Raw genomic sequence first — 21,694 nt, 5'->3', positions numbered from 1 at the left:
ACAGGCCCTTCGGCCTAACAAGTCCACACTGCCCTTTGGAGCATCCCACCCAGAACCATCCCCCTATAACCGACTCACCCCTGAACACTACAGGCAATTTAGCACGGCCAATCCACCTAGCCTGCACATTTTTGGACTGTGGGAGGAAAGCGGAGCACCCAGAGGAAACCCACGCAGACACGGGGAGAATGTGCAAACTCCACACAGACAGTCGCCCGAGGCTGGAATTGAACCCAGGTCCCCAGTGCTGTGAGACTGCAGTGCTAGCCACTGAGCCACTGTGCCGCCCCAGTTAGGGGTACAACTTTGATTCTGATCTCTTATGGTAAGCAGCTGGTTCAGTTACCACCGATTTATAGTAAAAGGCTTGGGCCTTAGTTAGAAGAAGGTTGAAAAAGATTCAACTTGATTGGTTCAACATTTTTCAACAGAAAATTGCTGCCTGACTGAATCCTAATGAAATACCTTGATGTTTTTCAGAAAGGACTAGGGGCTATGAGAGGGCCCAAGGCCATCCTGCATGTTGATCAGGAAGCAATTCCACAATTCTGCAAGGCCTGCCCAGTGCCATTCACCTCATGGTCAGAAATACAGGTAGAAATCTGAAGGCTGGAAAGTGAAGGAATCATCAAATCAGTCCTGTTTGCAGAATGGGCAGCACCAGTCATGCTGATTGTAAGGCCTAACTTTAAACAAACAGTAAATCACTTTTTGCAGCTGCATAAATACCCAGTCCCTCACCTAGAGGATTTATACACAAAGCTGGTAGGTGGCCGGCCTTCATGAAGCTTAACGTGTGATGTGTACTTGCAATTGCAGTGAGGTGAAGAGTCGTATAGACGTATGCTGAAATGATAGTCAAGGGTTTGTACCAAAATATGAACTGTCATCTGGGGTATTGTCAGTCTCACCATTTTTCAGCAGACGACGAAGAACATTTGACAAGGTCTACCCCAGGTCACCATTTATGTAAATGACATGCTAATAACAGGGAGGTCCAACAAGGAGCACTTAAAGAACTTAGATGAAGACTTTAGACATTTATCTCAGGTGGGTGTAAGCATTAGAAGGGAAAAATGTATTTCAGGCACCCCAAGTGACCTACTTTGGCTGCAGACTCAACAAGACTGGGTTACGCCCGTTAGAAGACAAGATGAAAATGATCAAAGGTACCCCAGCTCTCATGTCTGTACTGGAGCTTAAGTCTTACCTTGGGATGGTATTTTATTACAGACAGCTCATATTTAACTTGGCCTTCATCCCAGCACCTTTGCATCAACTGTTAAAAAGGGTCAGCCTTGAAAATGGTAGCGTAGCCAACCCATAGCTTCAGGAAAGTGAAGAACCAGCTATCATCCTCCAAGGTGTTAACAGACTACAATTCCAGACGAGATCTGGTGTTGACATGCAACACCTCTCCGTATGGTATGAGTGTAATGTTAACTCACAGGTGGCCCAATGGAGAGGAACACCCAATAGCGTATGTTTCCAGGGCTTCGGCTAACGCAGAGCATAAATACACTCTGACAGAGAAAGGTGGTTTGGCGGTCATATTTGGAGTCAGGAAGTTCCAACAATATCCTTACAGATGTAATGTTGTAATATTAACGAACCACAAACCCCTGCGGGGTCTACTCAAAAGGACAGAAGTAGTGCCACCTGTAACTTCAGGCCAAATTCAGCAGTGGGCTCTAAAACTATGTACGTATCATTATAAGGTATGAGCAAATTACTGCACACGCTGGAATCTGTACTGAAAACAACAAATGCTGAAGATAACAGCAAGTCAGGCAGCATCCATTGTGAGAGAACAAGCCAACATTGAGTTGATGACTCTTCAGCACTGAAGCATTTATTTTCAGTATCACAAGTTGGAACACCATTCAGGATGACATGTAGCAAATGCTGATGCATTGAGCCAACTCTCACTGGCAGATACACCAGTGGTGGGGATACCACTGCCACCGGCAGAGTCCGTAATGGTTTTAAATTTTTTTGACGAACTCAGTCATAGCTGAAAATATCAGGCTTTGGACACAGAACAATCCAGTCCTGCCAAAACAAAAACTGATGGATGTGGAGGAAACCAGAATTAAAACCTTTTTGGCCCGGAGAGATCAGATCACAGTAGAGGACAGCATATTATTATGGGGAGCAAGAGTGATTGTCCTGAGCAAAGGTTGCTGCCTGAACTCCAGTGGGGACATCTAGCGGTTTCCAAAATGAAGATGTTGGTGAAAAGGTATGATTGTTGGCCAGGATTAGATGCAGAAAAAGTTATGTGAATGGGGTAGTGCCCAGAGTGCCAACAAGGACATAAACAGCCAGCAGCTCCACAATTCATGGGAATAGCCGAGTAAACCCTAGACTTGGTTAAACATTAACTATGCAGGTCCTTTCATGAGCTTAATGTTATTAGTCATTGTGGCTGAATGAAAAACATGGGGATGATGATAGAAAAACAGCACGCATCTTCAGCAATACACATACTCCAAGAAGCATTGATTACAGATAACAGGCCATCATTTACCAGCAGTTAATCTGAGTATTTTCTAAAACCAATTGGTATTTAACATACAAGGCAGCTCCATACCATCCATCATCCAATAGTCTGGCAGAAAGTGCAGTCCAAACATTGCAGGCAGGCTTAAAGAAACAGCCTACAGCTTCACTAGATACCAAACTGTCCTAGATCCTATTTGATCAATAGGACCACATCTCATGCAACTACAGGGATAGCTTCAGCACAGTTGCTAATGGGGAGAAGACACCAGGTTAAACCTGATCTTCCTGGACCTTAGGGGGAAACGGTGAAACAGGATCAGAAGCAAATGCCAGACACAGGACTCCACTAAGTGAGAGGCACAGTTTACTTCAGGGTATGAAGTTTGGTGAAGGAACCACAGGAATGACCCTATCTGGACAAGAAGCACAGTGGATGTTAGGTAAATAACATCTGAAGTTTGGGTAGATGTGATGGTCCCAAACAAGCAGGTGGACCATTTGAAAGTTGAAAGCTGCAAACTTGTAAATGGTGTGAGAGTGAAACGTGCCCAGCTTCTCAATATCCTTTCTGACGACTCTGGAACCCGTGGGGTCTGCCTCTCCGTCAAACACCGAATAAAACTCGGAATCTGAGATTGACATGCTGGATACTGCCACCTTGATGTCTTTGCCACCTGAAAAGGAGAATGAATTTCTTTCAAGATGCTCTGGAAGTAAGAGGCAAACTACTATGCATTAGATGTCACCCTTTTCAGGTGCAGACCTCGTGCTAAAATGCCCCAGGAGGAGGAGGAATTTAATGATCGTAATGAGGTCAGCCAGGAGGAATGATTTCCCTGATTGGGACTATTAACCTGGTGCAATCAGGGAGTCCTGGCTGACAGTATAAAAAGCGGTATCAGAGGTTCTGTTCACTCTGAAAGCCAACTCTGAGGAAGCTGGATCAGTGCCAAGGACTCTGTATGTAAATGAAACATGATGTGGTGACAGGATACCAGCCTCTGGGTGAGTTATTTCACAAATGTTTGGAGAAATGCACTTGCATGTGCTATTGAAGCTGGCTTGTCCTTGTTGTATGTGTTATAGTGCTTTTACTTTAGTGTGCGTGAGCCATTAACTCTCTACCTGAAACAAGAGTGACTCCACCACCTTTACCCAGCCTGCTGTTCTGGATCATTGCCGTTGCAATGGACTTAGAGTTATACAGCATGGAAACAGACCCTTTGCTCCAATCAATCCATGCCAACCATAATCCCACCTGGCTGCATTTGGCCCATATTCCTCCAAACATTTCTTATTCATGTACATACCCAAGTGTCTTTTAAAAATTTTAATAACTAAGCAGTCCAGAAATAAATCTAGAAATAATCCTGAATCTCAGGTGCAGCTACAAGATCTACACCTCTCAGTCCACCATTTTAGTCAATCACCATGATACCTTAAAGTAATCAGGCAAACAAGGAGAGAAATCATGGTGAACTAATTCATTTGAAGAAGCAACAAGTGACTTGGTTGGAGTTGAGTTTATGGTTGTGCTGGAAATGAATTTTCAGAAGGAATTTAATCAAGGGCCACGTTAAAGGTTACTACACAAGGTCTTCATGGCCAATTGTGTGAGACAAGGTCCAAGAAACAGCTATTAAATAAATAATTTTCAGCATAGGTGGTTATTCAGTCCAGGACACTTGTCATGTATAGCAATTCAAACCATGCCACTCTCCTGCTTGACTCCACTTCCACCATCATCACGGACAGAAAATTCCAGACCATTACCATTCCCGGCTGAAAATAAATTCCCCTCATATCTCTCACTTAAAAGCTTATCTTGGTATCCCCCAGCCTTTGTACCATCAAATAATGGTAACAGCTTTTCCTTGACTGTCTGTGTAAACTTATCGTAATCTTACACTTCAAACCAATCTTTCCACATCTCCTTAACTCCAACAACAAGCTCAACTCTACCAACCTCCCCTTGTAGTTTGTTTGTCCTGTATTTCAGATCTTGAGATCTTTCTCATGTTCAGTACGCACCGTGGCCCAATCTGCCAGCACCCACTTTTAATTCTTACAAGTTCGCCATGCGACAAAAGCTCCTTAATTTTTATCACTCCACCCCTTTTAGAAACTGGGCTCACCCTGACTGGATCAAATACTATAGCTGGGCCTAACCAGACTTCCATAAAGCATAACCTCCCTGCTTTTGTGCTCAGTTGTGCAGTTATTTATGAAGCCTAAGATCCCACATGCTATGCTGACCATACTCTTGGTACATCCAACCACCTTCAATGATCGATGAAAATGGTTTTTAAAATTTATGGGATAAAAGCATTGCTGGCTAGGTCAGAATATATTCCCAATGGGCAATTAAGAGTCAAACACTGTGCTGTGGATCTGGAGTCACATGTAGTCCAGACCAGTTAAGGGTAGCAGATTTCTTTCCAAAAGGACGTCACAGAACCAGATGAGTTTTAATCGGCAATCAACAATGGATTCACGGTTATCATTAGACTCAATTCCAGACTTTTATCAATTCAAATTCTACCATCTGCTGCAGTGGGATTTGAATTTGGGTTCCCAGCATATTAACTGGATATCTTGATTAACAGTCCAGTGATAATATCGCCTCCCCTATGTACTAGCAGGTCCCTCTGACCCTACATACTCTTCAGAACTTGGGTATTAAATCTAAATACCCTCTACCTAACTCTTATACCAAAAATATCACTTCATACTCTATTTGCCAATTCTGCTAGGCTATGTCCTGTTGTAGGTAATTTGTATCATCTTCTCTGTTCACCATTCTTCCCAGCTTGATTTAGTTGGCAAATTTTGAGCTGCTTCAGTCATAATCTCTTCTGAAGGATGGTACTTTTACCAGTCCTAACTAAGTTCTACATTAATTATAATTCACTAACTGAACTTGGAGCCTTTGCCACATTCCATACCTAGTGTCAAGTCAAAGCCGAACAACACTGAGTTTTTATAACTAACAAGATAATTTGGCACATGCAATTAGAGGGCACAACTTGCACAGTTTCTCACAGATGTTTACAATTAGAATGATTTTGGGTGAATGATAGAAAATTCAAATGATACTCAAGGGAACCAGGACTCTTGAGAAACTTTTAATTGGATACTTAATACTGCAAGAAAAAAAAGGAATGTGGTGGTAGTTTATACAGAAGGAACTTTACAGTGCATCAAATCCAATACACAGCAGATTTACACTGAATTGAAACACAACTATTGATTCCAAATAGTACAAACCTGCCAGCATCCTGCTGATATGCTACCCATCCCCCTCTGATTACCATAGTCACAAATACACTTTATTCAGTGAAACACCAAATGAAAGCAACATCCTCATACAAAAGCCCTGCAGTTATCATTCTGCAGGCATAATCGGCTGTGCTGGACAGTGCTGATGCTTGCATTCATTCAAACAGGGACTGCAATAACTGACTGAGTGCTCAGCCCAGTCAGTGTTGATGCGTACACAGTTTGACAGTTACATGATTTATACCACCTTAAACATGATACATACATATTTCTAAAAAAGTTGGCAAAATGCTCCAATGGTGTATATACAGCAACATGAAATGAAAACTGACCAACTATTTTATGACTGTCATGCTACTACAGACAAACTCCCATTTAAAATTTTAGACACATCCCATTTTAATACCTGCACAAATCAAAGCCATAACATTATTTTAGCAGAGACTGTTTTTATTCTCTCTCTCTCTGGACACAACCATTCATGCCATCTCCAGCTGTGCTCTGTTTCTGCAATCACATCAGAAAGGGAGTTGTGAAAGTCAGTGTGGGGCAGGCACACGCATTGGCTTGTCCTGTGTGAAATACTAATTCCTCTTCTCCTTCTAATCTTGTGTAGGGTTCAAACAGTTCCAGCAGCCCAGACTAGTCTGGAAGAGTTAACCAGAGGATGAGCACTGGTGGATTATTTGACCTTGGTGAGTTGGAGGGAGGAGAAGGAACAGAAGAGATTGCAGCTGTGCAAGGAGCCACCAAATATTGTTTTGTGAATAGAAACCACTCTGCATGGATTACCCTGACATTTCAGAATTGTTTTGAAGTGCAATTAAAATTGAAGGAAGCAGAGAGAGGGATAAAAAGAAGTAAAAGCGTCTCTACTAAACCCTAATTCACAGTTTGTGAGGAATTTCAATAACCTGAATCACCTCAGCCATTAGCACCAAGCTACTTGGAGTTCACCTGCAGGACAGCCTCAGTCACTGTAGCAAAATACCAAGAGATGAAGATAAAACAAAATGTTGAAATCTAGGACTCATATGTGAAACGGGTACACCTACAGTAACACACAGGCTACCCCAGAACCAGATTCAAGTAGAGAAACAGAATGCTGCAGCGTGTTAAAGTCATGATACAAGTGGTGCTCTCAGTCAAACTCAATTTATCCTACTTTTTCCCATGCCCTTCCACTAAACAACAGCTGTCTGGGCTGGTCTGTGCTGCTTCTTTAACTGGGTGACAATGGTACAAACTAATAGTCACTGATAGCTCTTCCATCTGGAGCTCTGGCTGTCTTTGAATCACAGAGCCCATTTATCAAGGCACTACTATCCAGGATAGTTTTCTAGGGAGCTATTAAACACATAACAGTGTAATTTTTAACTGTCGTGTGTTTAAAGTATCATATATGATATGAACGCTGCACTGATGTTTATAAACAACAGATATCAGTGAGGCAGTAAGAATGGTGCCTATGACAAAGATCCTAAACATCTCATGTGTCACACAGCTTTACACTCTTATTCTGTAAAGCTATGAATTTTCTCACAAGGGTCCAACTGTCATTGGTGAAAGCTTAAGTCTTAGGAGAAGGGAATTATCTTACACTTGTGAACAGATTAGGGATAAACCCAGGAAGTGGCTTCAGGTCCAGATTAAAGCCCATGTCCCATACAACTGACATTGCTGAATGGTCTTCCCCCCAGCCCAGGAGGAGATAAAAACTAACCAAATCCAGCATTCCCTCAGAACGTGGCCAGCACCACCAGGATCAGTAGTTTCACACCATGCAACATCCTGCAAATGAAATGCACGAAGTTGAGATGGATCTCAATATAAAATTCTGAACCAGTATAAAATTTGCTATCAGTGATTATCGCGAAGCAGTTCTTTCTCCCGCTTGCCCCTTTAAATTCAAAGCAAACATCAGAATGTAATTGTCAGTCAAGGTTGTGTTTATGAGCTAATACATCACAGCTTGTACGTGAAAGGGTTGACATCCCGACTTTAGCTAACCGACAGCTGCATTCATTCAGCAGTGACATGTGGTTTCTATGATCCAGGACACGTCAGCAACAGGAGATCACATTTGCAGTTCTACTTGTCCTGCAAGTACTGAGCTTACACATGCACATAATCAAGTGCTTCCTGGAATCACTATGGGAGAGGCGCACCACTCAGCCACCTGGACGCATCGCAGGTAAGCAGGAACAGGAAAATGCCACATTTGCTAGCAAATGTTTTAAGAGACAAAACTACTTTTGCAGTACTGAATCTCAGAAAGGGCTCCTTGACCCATTTCCAGGAGTTGAATTTGTGTGACAGACTACATGGCTGTTAGTTGATGCTCTGTCATCATCATTAAAAGAAAACAAACAATAGCAATGATTGCTCCCCTTCCTCGTAGAGATTGCCAGCCACTGTTCCAGTGTATGTAAGTACTTTTGCAGCACTCCTGATCTCAGCCCTGGCTGTGAAATATTAAATGTAATTTTTGAAGTGCAAGATAACCAAGAATAGAGTGAGGAAGGAGGCTCAACAACTCCATTGTCTGCCTTCCTCACTCACATGCTTAGTCTGTATCTATTTGCACTCGCACACCTTTATGCAATTGCAATTTTGATGCACGAACAATACCATTGATTAGAATGATCCTCTCTAAACAGGAACAGATGCATAAATATGGCAGTTACAAATCCCACATAGCCCCTCAAGCACCCTATAAGCTTTGATACAGCTACCATATATGGGCAGTTGGGCTTAAGACAACAAAAAAGTAAAATAAAGGCAAAATAAAGTTGGATAAGTGCAACCAATTTGAATACGAGAAAGAATACTCAAAGTGTAAATACTTTGTTCTGACAGTGTCCCCTCGTATTGTTGTCATCAGTCAATATTTTTGGAACATTGTCTTTTGTGGTTTGATGCATTTGTTGTTCCAGACCACTTCACTCCCCTTCCTCCTTGATCCGCTGCTTGCTGCGGCGTCCATCCACGTCAAATCCAAAATCATTCCAATCATCGCGGGGAGGGAAGGAGATGGTCTGGCGCAGGGTGAAACGGACCGCATCAATTACCCGTTCACCACGTGTCTCGTTCTGGGAGCCCATACTGGCAGTAGAGGCACTGCTTGTGTTCCGCAGTAGTTGGGGAGGGGTTGAGAAATCAAGGCTCTGTCTGTGGTCCAATATTCCTTTCCAGATGGCGTGTCGATACTGCTCAGGAATCTTCAGGCTGATGAGATCCTGATAAGATTTTTTTAAAAATGGTTTTGGTTATGGAGGCAGCAAATCACTGATGACTTTTATGGTTTCACACTGCTGAAATGCAATTTCATGTGACAAAAACATAAACTCGAAACTTCGCAGAATGACCTCTGAGATTTTCCATTTATTGCTTTTAATTGGGAGCACAAATTTATCCAATTATTCCCTAGAAAACTATGCAAAACTTCAGACTTTGAGAAAAGCCAATTCTGATCCATTCTTTTATTGAGTTTAATCCTGAGTGATACTGTACATTGCTTAACTCTAGATTTCCTAAACACGAACCCCATTTCATTCAGGGCTGTCCTCCCTTCCCTAAAGAACCAATTAGGTTCTCACGAGAACCTCATACTCGCCTTTATTAACACCACAAATGGTCCCACTGATTAAATTTAGGTTCATAACTTTTCCTGCGTCGCGAGTACTGACCTCGCCTTTACAATAAGCACTGTATCACTGACCATGTACCTAGAGATCAACTTAAGGGGCCAGGAAACACCCAATCCTTCTGAAGTTTTCCCCAGCATTTCTATTCTCTCAAAAACACACTTGCTTTTATCACTGGGATAAGGCCTTTACAGCCACGGAATAAACTGAAAGACAAACATCAGTCAGTCTCTACCTCTTCCAAGGGTAACCAAAATCAGGACAAGGTTTTCCTGCTTCTGGTCCAGTTTTGGTGTGTGTGAACACAATCACTGTCCATTCATTTAAAAAGGTTAGATGAGACAAGGTCCCGAAGCAGTCACATGCCTGATCTGTATTCACTTTCCTTAAGTTGCAGATATGGAGAAATGAGTGACTTTAAGGCTTAATTAAGTGTCTGTATTATCCTTTCACCCAAAGTTCATGACAGTGAGGACTATATAGAGACCCATATTGAGCATGCTTTGGCTTTCCATCTATATGATGGTTTTATTAAAGAGATGAGGGAAATTGGCAGGGGTCATGGACCTGAGTGGGAAGTGGAAACTACTTACATCCATGGTAAAATGCTCGATCTGGTAAATGTTCATCAATCCCTGGGTGGTGAAATACTCCAAACACGACGCACAGCCGGCTCTCGTCAGAAAGCTGCAAATAGAGGGGTCGAAGGATCAGTGCTGCTCTTTGTTCAAGACCACAGTTTTCTCAAACAACATGCAGATGCATACTGTGAGAAACAAAAACTTCTTTGTGCAATTATGATACAAATAAATCAGTGTGAAAACAATTTTTGTAAACCCGAACAGCAATGTGTGAATAATCAGATCATCTGTCATACTGATTGTGTTTAGTATTGGCCAAGATACCAGGAAGCATTCCACTGCTCATGCCCAAAATCGTGCCCTGGGATGTGGTAAACTCAGCTGAGGTTTAACATCTCATTTGTGATAATATAGCAATCCAGCAGTACTGCACTGGGATCATCAGCAGTAAGGTTTTTTTTTGAGAATTATTACACACTATGTAAGCAATGATGACTTGGTTAGAATTTACTAACTGTCTCTAATTGGCCTGAGAAGGTGCTAGTGGGCTGTCTTCTTGAATTATTGCATTCCTTGGGCTGTATGGATACCAACAGTGCTGTTAGGGAGGGGGTTCCAGAATTTTAGGTACATTATCGAACTTGCACTAGTTCAGCCTCGACTAGAGTACTGCATCCGGTTCTGGATATCACACTTTGGGAAGAATGTGAAAGTATAAGAGTACAGAAGCTGTTTGAGAATGTGTTCAGGGATGAGAAATTTAGGTTAAGACGACAGATTGGTGAAGCTACGGCTGTTCTCCTTACAGAAGAGAAAGTTGAGAGGGGATCTGATAGTTTTTCAAAATCATGAGGCATCTGGATTGAGTGAATAGGGTGAATACATTTCTAACTCTTGAAAGGGTTGAGAGTAAGAGAGCCCAGATTTAAAGTAGTAAAAAGAAGCAAAAATGATTTGAAGGAAAATCTCATCTTACACCTATGCCCCCTATTTTTGGGCCACCCTCCCACCCTGGGGGGGAAAAAACCTTGACGATTCACACTTCCATGTCCCTCATGATGTTATAAACTTCTGTAAGGTCACCCCATAGCCTCCGACACTTCATCTATTGTTTCTAAAAGTTTCCCAACCAAAGTTAAACCAGCTGGTCCAGAGTTGTATCAGTGATAATGGGAATTGCAGATGCTGGAGAATCCAAGATAACAAAGTGTGGAGCTGGATGAACACAGCAGGCCAAGCAGCATCTCAGGAGCACAAAAGCTGACGTTTCGGGCCTAGAGCCTTCATCAGAGGGTCTAGGCCCGAAACGTCAGCTTTTGTGCTCCTGAGATGCTGCTTGGCCTGCTGTGTTCATCCAGCTCCACACTTTGTTATCTTGGTCCAGAGTTGCTCGGCTTTTCCTTGCAACCTTTTTTTGGACAAAAGGCATAACATTTGCAATACTCCAATCCTTTGGCACCACTGAGTCTGAACAAAACCAAAACACTGCAGCCAGTGCCTCAGCAATTTCTCACATCTCTCAATATTCTGGGAAGCATCCCATTTATCCTTTGTGTTTTGTCAGCTGTAGGTGCAGACAACCTATCCAATACACCTCCTTACCAATTTTAAACCCTTCTGGTGACTGAATTCCTCTCTCTTTAATCCTGGCCTGTGAGCTGCTTTAAATTGGCACAGCTACCACATTTGGTGTGGTCTCTTTTTTGAATACCTTGCAAACTCAGGATCGTGGGCTTTTGAAGGAAATAAAAGCTCATGGCCAGTGAAAACTCAATACATTGGTTTGTGTTGTTTATCAGATGAACCAGAGCTTATTACAGTATAAATTAAATTAATTTTCAGATCTTACTGTGGGATTTATCCAATTGGCAAACAGATTAATTATCTGAAATTTCATAAACAGGGAATGCTTCATGGTCCTAGGAAAACAGTCCACTTTATATAAACTAATTCTACAAATAAAGTGAGTAATCTAATCACCACCTCTGACCTGGAGATACTGTTGTCAGACGGGTAAGGCGGAGGCGGTGTGCAATGTGAAGTCGATGCCATTGGTGAAGGCAATCCCTGCGTAGGACTCAACCCGTTCATGTCTCCATTCATCTGCATTGGAACATTCATCATCTGAGGAACTGAGAAAACAAAAGAACTGATCAGGAACATCCCTTTATGCTCGAGATAACCCACTCAATCTCAGTCCTTGCAGCGTCAGTATCACACATTGTATGGCTATACAACAAATATAGCCTGGAGCACCAACTGACAAATTAGTTCAGATCCCTCTCCATCAGGAAGCAACTTAGTTCAGGACCATTTAAAAATATGGAATTGCTCATTTAAGACAGATGTGAGAAGTATTTTCCCAGAGGGTCATGAAGCTTTGAGACACTCTTCTTGAAAAGGCAATGGAAGCAGAATCTTTGAATATTTTAAGGTAGAAGCATATAGATTCTTGGCAAGCAAGGGAACAAACATTCTGCATAACGATCAAGTATAGCAAATGAAGAAAGGCTGTGACAGTTTGAGAAAAATCACCCATCACACAGGCATGTGCCCAGGATGCGAGAAAGGAGTTTTTCCACAAAAGAGAATAATGCTCATGGACCTTACCCATACTTCCTGGTGGCATGGGGGCTTGTGTGAGTGCATTGCGCTGTGGGCTGATGAGCTGGCTGACAGATGGCAACTTGTTCCCCATGGTGGCCATTTTATTCACTGGAGAGGCAGAGGGCCCAAAGGACTGCTGTGATTGCATTGATGGCCTGAAACAAATAGTAAAATAGGTAAAAAGCAAAGTTTGTTTACATACAACATCCACCGTCTCTCCAAAATGCTATTACTCAAATTCACCATTGTATTAGCAAGTTCAATTACATCATGAAGAAATGACATTTTACTCGGCCATGCTGGTGCTGACTCCCGTTGCAGGAATTCACCGTGATCCCAATCCGTGACTTAATCCCAAATTTCTAATATGTGTCATTTCTATCCACTGCTCTTAAATGCCAAGACTGACTTAACTTCACCAGGTCCTTGTAAGAACATATTCTGCATTCTAAAATCCAACTGCAACAGAATCATTCCTTCACTCCTTTCCTCAGACTTTTAACACTAATCCTGAGCCTCTGGCCACTGATTCACTTCTCAATCCACCTTGACAGTGGTTCACTCTGAGCACAATGCACAGCCCAAGATCACCTTTCTGATGAGAACTGAAATGTACCTTCTCCACTTATGTATAGTTCCATTGTCACTTTTGAAGTTGAGCTTGTACATGTGTAAAGGAACATATGCACTTCATTAGTGTCCCAGAAATGCTTATATACAATTAAATCACTGAGTTGCCAGTAAATGTGGCAACCATTTTGCAAATACTCAGGGCTGAGATCAACTAAATTGATTTTAGAGGTATTGCATGGGACATAAATATAGAATCTATGGGCAGTACACCAATACTCCTCCTCTAAGCGCTAGGAGATCAGCACCCAAAGACAAACCATGGCTTAATGTCTCAATAAGGACTGCACCTCCAGGACTGCAGTGCTCCCTTACTAGCTTCTGCAAACATGCCAAAGACAGGGGTAAACACTTGTAAACCTCTATGTCGGCCAGAAGCTCTAATGGGTCTTCTAGTCTCAAACTGAATCCAGAAACTCTTGAAGTATTCAAACTTTTGATGAACACAGTAAAGGGTTCTGCTATAATATCCCTTGACTCCAAGTCACATAGATACAGGCAAAGGGACAATGAACGAGTTGTTGTTGAGAGAAGTGCATTCTGACAATAATTCAACAACTTCAGAAGAGATTTCTTTTGGCGACTGAAATATGCACGCAAATGCGTTGAGTGTTTGTTTTACAAATTTTCCGTTAATCTGATCTGCCTTACCTCATAATTATACTGCTGTGATGTCTATATTAGCATTTTCCACAACGTTCACTGGCTTGCTTTCCAGGTGAACCGCTGCTTCCCTTTATATGTTTTCTATAAAATACTAGCTCCTCAAAAATATGGACCTACCCCAAAATACAAAGAGACACTTCACACAGACTCCAGTTGCTAGATTTATTGAAAGGATTTAGTACAGGTTTCAGCAACAATCCAGAATGTACACAATTACCCCATACTGAAAAACATAGTCAAAAAGACCAGCTTTAAAAAAAACTCAGAACATCTTTATAGAGGACCTTATCTGTCCAGCAGTAGCCCACTGTTACAATCGTCTACAGTTTTGATTCCTTAGCTGTGCCAGGAAAAGGGAAAAGATTGCGCATGACTGGTGCAGATGTTCAGATAGAGCTTCTCTGGAGCAACTTGGCTTGCAGTGCAATTACTGAAAATTCTGCAAATAGCACTTTGTATAATTCTACCACTGCATTTGATGATGGGAAACTTCAGGAACAAGATAGTGAAATGCAGATGGCTGCAAGATTTATTAGCCTCATGCTTTTACATTCTGCCGTCAAACCCCCTTTACTTTTATCTTCTTTCTTCCTAGACGAGTCAATGAAAATGGGTGTGTGACCACTGAGACAACTCTCCATTGGCTTTCAATCCACATGAGGGCGCCCTACACATGGCAAAAAGTGATAGCTAGAACAGGGTTGTAGGATCAGATCATACAGAAAGATTACTCGTTCATGGGTCTCTCGAATTGAAATTTGATTGAGGTGAACTAGACAACGCTCAAAGCAGCCTTCAAAGCCTTGCATCTTTAACTGGCGCTGGTCAGACTGCACGGTGTGGTTGGGGGGGGGGGGGGGGGGGGGGTTCCCTTGAAAGTATTAAAACACTCCCGAGGGCACTGACCTAATAGAAAAACAGCACTGACTATCTAGAGAATATTAGTTGCAGAAAATGCATAGGGTACAGCAAGAGGCACATACTATTAACAAATCAATAAGCCAAAGAAAATAAAACCCGGGTCACAGTATTATTGTGCTCCTCGTACACCAAAAACTAAATATCCCAAACTCGTGCTGTGCCCCCTGATGCTAACTCATCATGCACACGTTCTCTCTCTCTCTGAAGATTCCTTAATATGTAATACAATTGAAGAAAAGTACTGTGAAGGATCACAGCCTCAGAAACAGATCAGTGCTAACAATAAATATTTACAATGAATTGATTTAATCCTAACATGAAGGTATTACTGAATGGTATATTTCAGATAGGGCAATAACAGGCTAGATTAGATGGGGTCAGGGCAGGGGACAGCTGAGAAATTAAAAGCTAATGAAGAATGCAGCCAACTGCTTGATATCCACACTAATATCATGCATGAACTGAGACAAAACAATATGCAATAAAATAAAGAAAATATGTACAATAAAACCAGAATTTCTGACACAAGGCCAGCTCATGTCACCTCATTTCACATAATATGATAGCACAGAAATAGTAACCCATCGCAAAATGACTCACAGATAAGATGGAATTACATCAATGGCAGAACCATGTTACAAAGGAACTGGAGTGAAATGTGACCACAAATTCTTTCATTCCTGTTCTTCAGTTCATTACTGGAGACAAACTGCTTCAGTATTTCATCAGGCAAGCACCAGAAATGACCCAAATAGTTCAGTTCAGTTCAATGCAGTGCAAGTGGTCCCAGTTTCCAGTACTGGGGTCTCCAACCCTTGCATCTCTCACTAATGAAGAAGAGAACAATATTGCTAACAAGCTATTGGTAGACACAATCACTTCTTAGACTCGTCAGATTTAAAACAAATCAGAAATTTAAAAACAGACGTCCTACACTGGACTCTTCAATTTTACCCCTCCTCTGTTTTTCCAAGACGAGTAATTCACATTGGTGTATGTTTTACAGGTGCCTCTGCCAAGTGATCACTCTTCACAGGGCTGGATGGTGAGAATATAAAACTTCCCGCATGATACTGTGTACAACTGGATCTGTGAACTTTGAGCTAACTCATGATGATACCATATATACCTGGATATGCAGAAGTCAGTATGACTCAGTATCATCTGTGCGGGTCAATATAATTAACCACTGTACCAGAGATATGTAGGGATCAGTATAACCAAGCACCATACTTTGCATTCAGAGATAGTTGGAACTGCAGATGCTAGAGAATCTGAGCTAACAAAGTGGAGAGCTGGATGAACACACCAGGCCAAGCAGCATCAGAGAAGCAGGAAAGCTAACATTTTAGACCTAGACCCTTTCGAAACGTCAGTTTTCCTGCTCGGCCTGCTGTGCTCATCCAGCTCTACACCTTGTTATCTCACCATACTTTGCATTTCCTAGTTATCCAACTGTCTTCCCAAATGCAGAGGGATCCACCTAAATTTATCATCATTTTCTTTTTTTATTTACAGAGAGCTGGTCCGCTTGATAACACCATAAGTTGATCCTGTGAGCGGACTCAACAATGCTGTGGTTCCAAAATACAGGTCCACTCAAATGATTATAATGGGTTACGTATGTCATTCCAGAAGGGTTGCTGAATTTTAGCATCATGACAACAATAACATGGGAACATCAACTTTTGAAACAATTGAAAGGTTATTTCAATACCCGGGATTTCAGAATTTACTGCATTAGATTGTAGGATTATATACTACAATTCAGCATAAGTGACAGGAATTTACAAGAAAATGGTCAAAAAAAGAGCCAGCACGTCTTCCAGTGATTTGACTGAGTAATAGAACTGCAGTACACTACTCATACTTCAATCTGATAAACTGTTAGAATTTTATTTTAATCTGAAGTTTAATTGAAAAAAATTCATTTCCTGAAACATTCTCTCCTGTTGACCTGCAAACAGTGTGCAAATATCAGCTACCTTTGTTTGAAAAGCATTCACTTCTCACCAAAATGTGCAAAGATAAAGCAAATTCTTGAAGAATTACAAAGCACAAGAAGGTTGAGGTTCATTTGCTGCCTTTTCCTGTGTTGCTTCCTATGAACATGTTCTTTAACTGTGGGACTAAAGTCCAGTATCAAGATACTAGATGTTTCAAGTTGTTGTTTTTCCCTTCGGACTGCATGTTGAATAATTCAACAGGTCTCAAAATAGAGGTCAGAAACCTATAACATTTGTCTGGGTTCCCATGTAGATATCATTTCGCAGTCTTCCCAAGGAAGACACTTCTTTTTTGACCTAGTTCAGTTACTTAGCTCTTCTCAAAACTTGAATCCCAGACCTTGTATAATGCACAGTGATTGTGGGACTGGACGAGTGAGTCACAGGTCAAGTGTTCAAACCTCAGCCAGCAATGTCACTCATTTCTAGACTGACAACTGAAAAATGAAAAACAATAACATTCGTAAATTGAACAGATACATCATTGGTGTCCTGATAGCCAGGAGGAAATGGAGGAACACATATATAAGCAGATCATGGAAATTTGCAAATTCAACAGGGTTGTTGTGGTGGGTGATTTTAATTTACTGAATATTGACAAGGACTCCCCTAGTGTCTGGGTTGAGATGAGACAGAATTTGTTAGGTGTATCCAGGAGGATGTCTTGAAATAATATATACATAGTCCAAATAGGAAAGGGGACATATTAGACTTTATGTTGGGGAATGAGCTGGCCAGCTAATTAAAGTTTCAGGGATGGTGTATTTTGGGAACTGTGAACATACTGCTATTTTAAGACTGTTATGGGCAAGGATAAGACTTGTCCTTTGATGGAAGTTCTAAACTGGGAGAAGACTAATCATAACAGTATTAAGCAGGAATTGGAGAAATTAGATTGGAGTGACTGGGGCTAAATCCACAGTTGACTTTTTGGAGTCTTTTAAAAGCTTGTTGATCAGAGTTCAGGACCAACATGTTCCTGTCAGGAGGAAAGGTAAGGATAGCAAGAAATATCAAAAGTTCAGTAAAAAAGAAAAGGGACAGCATATGTAAGGTTTAGGAAACAGAAAGCAGACAAGGCCCTTGAGGAATATAAAGGAAGCTGAAAGCACTTTTGAAAAAAGGATTAGGAGGGCTAAAAGGAGCCACAAAATGTCCTTAGTAGGTAGGATTAAACAGAATCCCAAGACGTTTTGTAAGTACATTAGGAGCGGGAGGGTAGCTTGGAAAAAGGTAAGTCCACACAAGAGATGAAGTCCTTAATGAGTACTTTGCATCAGTATTTACCATGGAGAGGGACATGGATGGTGGTAGGATTAAGAAATGGTATGTTGATATTCTACGACACGTTGAGACGTTGGTGGTGTTGGGCAGCTTGAAAAACATGGAAGTAGGTAAATCTGCAGAGTCAGGTGGGAACAATCCCAGGATACTGAGGAATGCGAGAGGGGAGATTGCTGGGGCCTTGACAGAAACCTTTGAAATTTTAGCACAGGCAAAGTTACAGAAGACTGGAAAATAGCCAATGTTGTTACTTTGTTTAAGAAGGGCAACAAGGTAAATCCAGAAAATTACTGAACGGTGGGCCTTGTATTAGCGGTAGGAAATTTAGTGTAGAAGATTCTTAGGGACAAGATTTACTTGCGCTGAAAAAGAATGAAATTATAAAGGGATAGTCAGCATGGCTTCAGGTGGGAAGAGATCTTGTCTCACAAATTTGATTGAATTTTTTGAGGAAGTGTTGTTGATTATTGACGAGGACAGGGCAGTGGATGTTGTCTGTATGGACTTTAGTAAAGGATATGACAAAGTCCCTCTTGGTTGACTGTTCCAGACAATTAAGTCACATGGGATCCAGAGTGAATTGATAAGTTGGTTACAAAAATTGACTTGGTAATAGAAGGCAGAGGCTAATTATGGAGGAGTGTTTACCTGACTAGAGGTCTGTGAACAGTGGCGCTCTGCAAGGATCAGTACTGGGACTTCTGTTGTTTATCATATTTACAAATGATTTGGATGAAAACATAGGTGAGTTAATTAGCTATTTTACAGACAACAAAAATTGGTGGTGTTGTGGATTGTGAGGAAGGCTGTCAATGGATACAATGGATACAATGGGATACAGATCAAATATAAAGTTGGGCAGAGAAATAATGGATGGAGTTTAATCGGATGGAGTGAGAGGTGATGTTTTCTGAGAGGTCAAATGCAAGAGGAAAGTATCCAGTAAATGGTATGACTCTTAGGAACATTGATATATAGATAGATCTTGGGGTACAAGTTTATAGCTCCATTAAAATGGCAACACAAGTGGTTAAGGTGCAATACAGCATGCCTTCATTAATTGGTCAAGGCACTGTGTATAAAAGCTGGCAAGTCATTTTGCAGCTGTATAAAACTTTGGTTGGGCCACATTTGGCATACTGTGCGCAGTTCTGGTTGCCAAACTATACGAAGAATAGATAACAGTGTGGAGCTGGAGAGAAACAGCAGGCCAGGCAGCATCAGAGGAGCAGGAAATTTGACATTTCAGGTCAGGACCCATCTTCAGCTCCACACTGTTATCTCTGACTCCAGCATCTGCAATTCTTACTATCTCTATGGGAAGAATAGACAGCTCTTGGAGAGGTTGCAAAAGGGATTTAGGAGAATGTTGCCTGAATTGGCATGTATTTGATGTAACGAGGCGTTGGACAAACTTGGATTGTTTTTGTTAGAGCTGAGGAACAACCTGACAGGAGTGTTCAAAATTACGGCAGAATGGATAGGGTGGATAGTCAGAGTCTTTTTCTTCCCAGAGTGGAAACATCAAATACAAGGGGGCAGAGGTGAGAGGGGGGAATGGTTTAAAGCAGATGTGCGTGTCAAGCTTTTTTTGAGACACAGGGTTCTGAAAAGCTCTGCTAGGGCAGATGGTAGAAGCAGATATGATTGCAATGATTAAGAGATATTTAGACAGGCACATGAACAGGCAGGGAAGAGGGGGATATGGACCACATGCAGGCAGATGGAATTGTTTCAAATGGCATCATGGTCAGTACAGACATAAGCTGTTCCTGTGCTGTACTATTCTATGTTCTAGATTCACTAATGTCAACCTTCAGAGAGCTTGCCATGCTTACCTGGGCTGCACTATACTACTCCCACATGCCTGGCTTGTCTTTTTCAAGCTACAATTACTATTCTATCCTGACAATATCAATTCCAAATAAAAGTCAGGCAACAAAATATCTCTCATATTTTTGTCCTTCCACAGGAGAGATTTGATAGAGGTGCACAAAATCATGAACAATCTAGAAGGGTGAGGTTGTTGCCTTGCTCGCTGAGCTGGCTTGTTCTCATTCAGAAGCTTCGTCACCATGCTAGGTGACATCACCAGTGGAGCTCTCCGTTGAAGCGATGTTATTCTACTCCACTCGGGATTTATACTGTCCGACCCGTTACGGTGAGTACTGTTATTCCCGGTTTTGATCCATATGGGTTTATATGTGGGGGACAATTCCATATGTTTGTTGACTGAAGTATGGGTGGAGAACCGTGCCTCTAGGAATTCCTGGGCGTGTCTATGTTTGGCTTGCATTTTGTGGGAATGGGGCCTTTAAGCATTAGAAGTGTCGTAGAGTGGCTGTGGGCTTGTGGATAACCATGATTCCTACTGGTCTCAGGAATCTTGTCAGTTGTGGCATGTTCTTGACATAGGACAGTGTGGTCAGTGTATTAGGGTGTACTATGTCCTCCTAATGTTGTCTGTTTAGTAGACATTTATGGATGCAGTTGCATTAGGGCACTATTTAAATGGGCAAGGACTCACTGCAACACCCCAGAAATATGGAGGTAAGAGGAAGAGCACCAAATCAAAATCCTCACTATAAACAGATACCCCCACAACTTCATCCACAGATGCCTACTAAACAGGCAGCAAGACAACATAGTACGCCCTAACATGCTGGCCACACTGCATACATCAATGAGCATATTGGAACTGATAACAAGACTCCTAAGATCGCTAGGAATCTTGATGGTCTACAAGCCCAAAGCCACACTACAGCACTTACAAGGATTAAAGACCCTATCCTACAACAGAGTCAACATGGTTTACAAAATACAATGAAATGACTGCCAAAGATTACATCAGACAGACAGGAAGGAAACTAGCCATCAGAATATATGAACATCAGCTAGCAGCAAAACGGCACGACAGACTCTCCTTAATATTGGTACGCTCAGGCAATGAAGGCCATCAGTTTAACTGGGAGAAGGTAACCATAGTAGCCCAAGCCAAACATAGACATGCACGGGAACTCCTAGAGGCATGGTTCTCCACCCGTAATGCAACAAATATATTGAATTGGACTCATTATACAAACCCATGCAGATCAAAACTGAAAATGACGCTAATCACCATAACGGTCTGGACAGTATACATTCCGAGCGGAGTAGAATAACATCACTTCATTGTAGACTCCACTGATGTCGTCACCTAGCATGGTAACAAAGTGTCTGAACGAGAACAAGCCAACAACCTCACCTACAGCCTGAGCTACAGATCTCTGCCAAAACTTTGAATCTTGGCAAGTAGACAGCAAGAAACCGCAAGCAATGGAAACTCAAGGAAAACATTTGTCTGCACAGAAAGGGTTAGGCTCTGGAATGTATTGCCTGAGAATGTGGTGGAGACAAATTTAATTGAAGCAGACAACATGGAATTGAATGACTTTCTGAAAACAAAGAACATGCAGGGCTATAAGAAATCAGAAAAGTAATTGTTAGGTTGGGGTGATTTGCTCCCTCAAAGCCAGCAAAGACACAATGACATGAACAACATTGTTCTATTCTATAACCATTTCATGAC

At 41.7% G+C, this 21,694-nt stretch overlaps 2 protein-coding genes across 4 annotated transcripts in view; one reads left to right on the top strand and one right to left on the bottom strand.

Annotated features, from left to right (window-relative positions):
• Positions 1–6,515, top strand: part of p3h2 (prolyl 3-hydroxylase 2) — a 171,747-nt gene extending 165,232 nt beyond the window's left edge. The window contains exon 15 of the mRNA XM_048541785.2: positions 6,401–6,515. Within this exon, the coding sequence (XP_048397742.1) occupies positions 6,401–6,430 (30 nt within the window). The 3' untranslated portion in view covers positions 6,431–6,515. The remainder of the gene's footprint in view (positions 1–6,400) is intronic.
• Positions 5,618–21,694, bottom strand: part of tp63 (tumor protein p63) — a 145,696-nt gene continuing 129,619 nt past the window's right edge. For all 3 annotated transcript variants that reach the window (XM_048541787.2, XM_048541788.2, XM_048541789.2), the window contains 4 exons: positions 12,623–12,774; positions 12,003–12,144; positions 10,025–10,118; positions 5,618–9,023 (listed from right to left, as the gene is read on the bottom strand). In XM_048541787.2, the coding sequence (XP_048397744.1) occupies positions 8,727–9,023; positions 10,025–10,118; positions 12,003–12,144; positions 12,623–12,774 (685 nt within the window). In that variant the 3' untranslated portion in view covers positions 5,618–8,726. The remainder of the gene's footprint in view (positions 9,024–10,024; positions 10,119–12,002; positions 12,145–12,622; positions 12,775–21,694) is intronic.

Source organism: Stegostoma tigrinum, chromosome 14, assembly GCF_030684315.1.
Source record: "Stegostoma tigrinum isolate sSteTig4 chromosome 14, sSteTig4.hap1, whole genome shotgun sequence".
Classification (NCBI taxonomy): Eukaryota; Metazoa; Chordata; class Chondrichthyes; order Orectolobiformes; family Stegostomatidae; genus Stegostoma; species Stegostoma tigrinum.
Note: the sequence above shows the minus strand (reverse complement) of the source record. Positions and strands in the feature narration are given on the sequence as shown.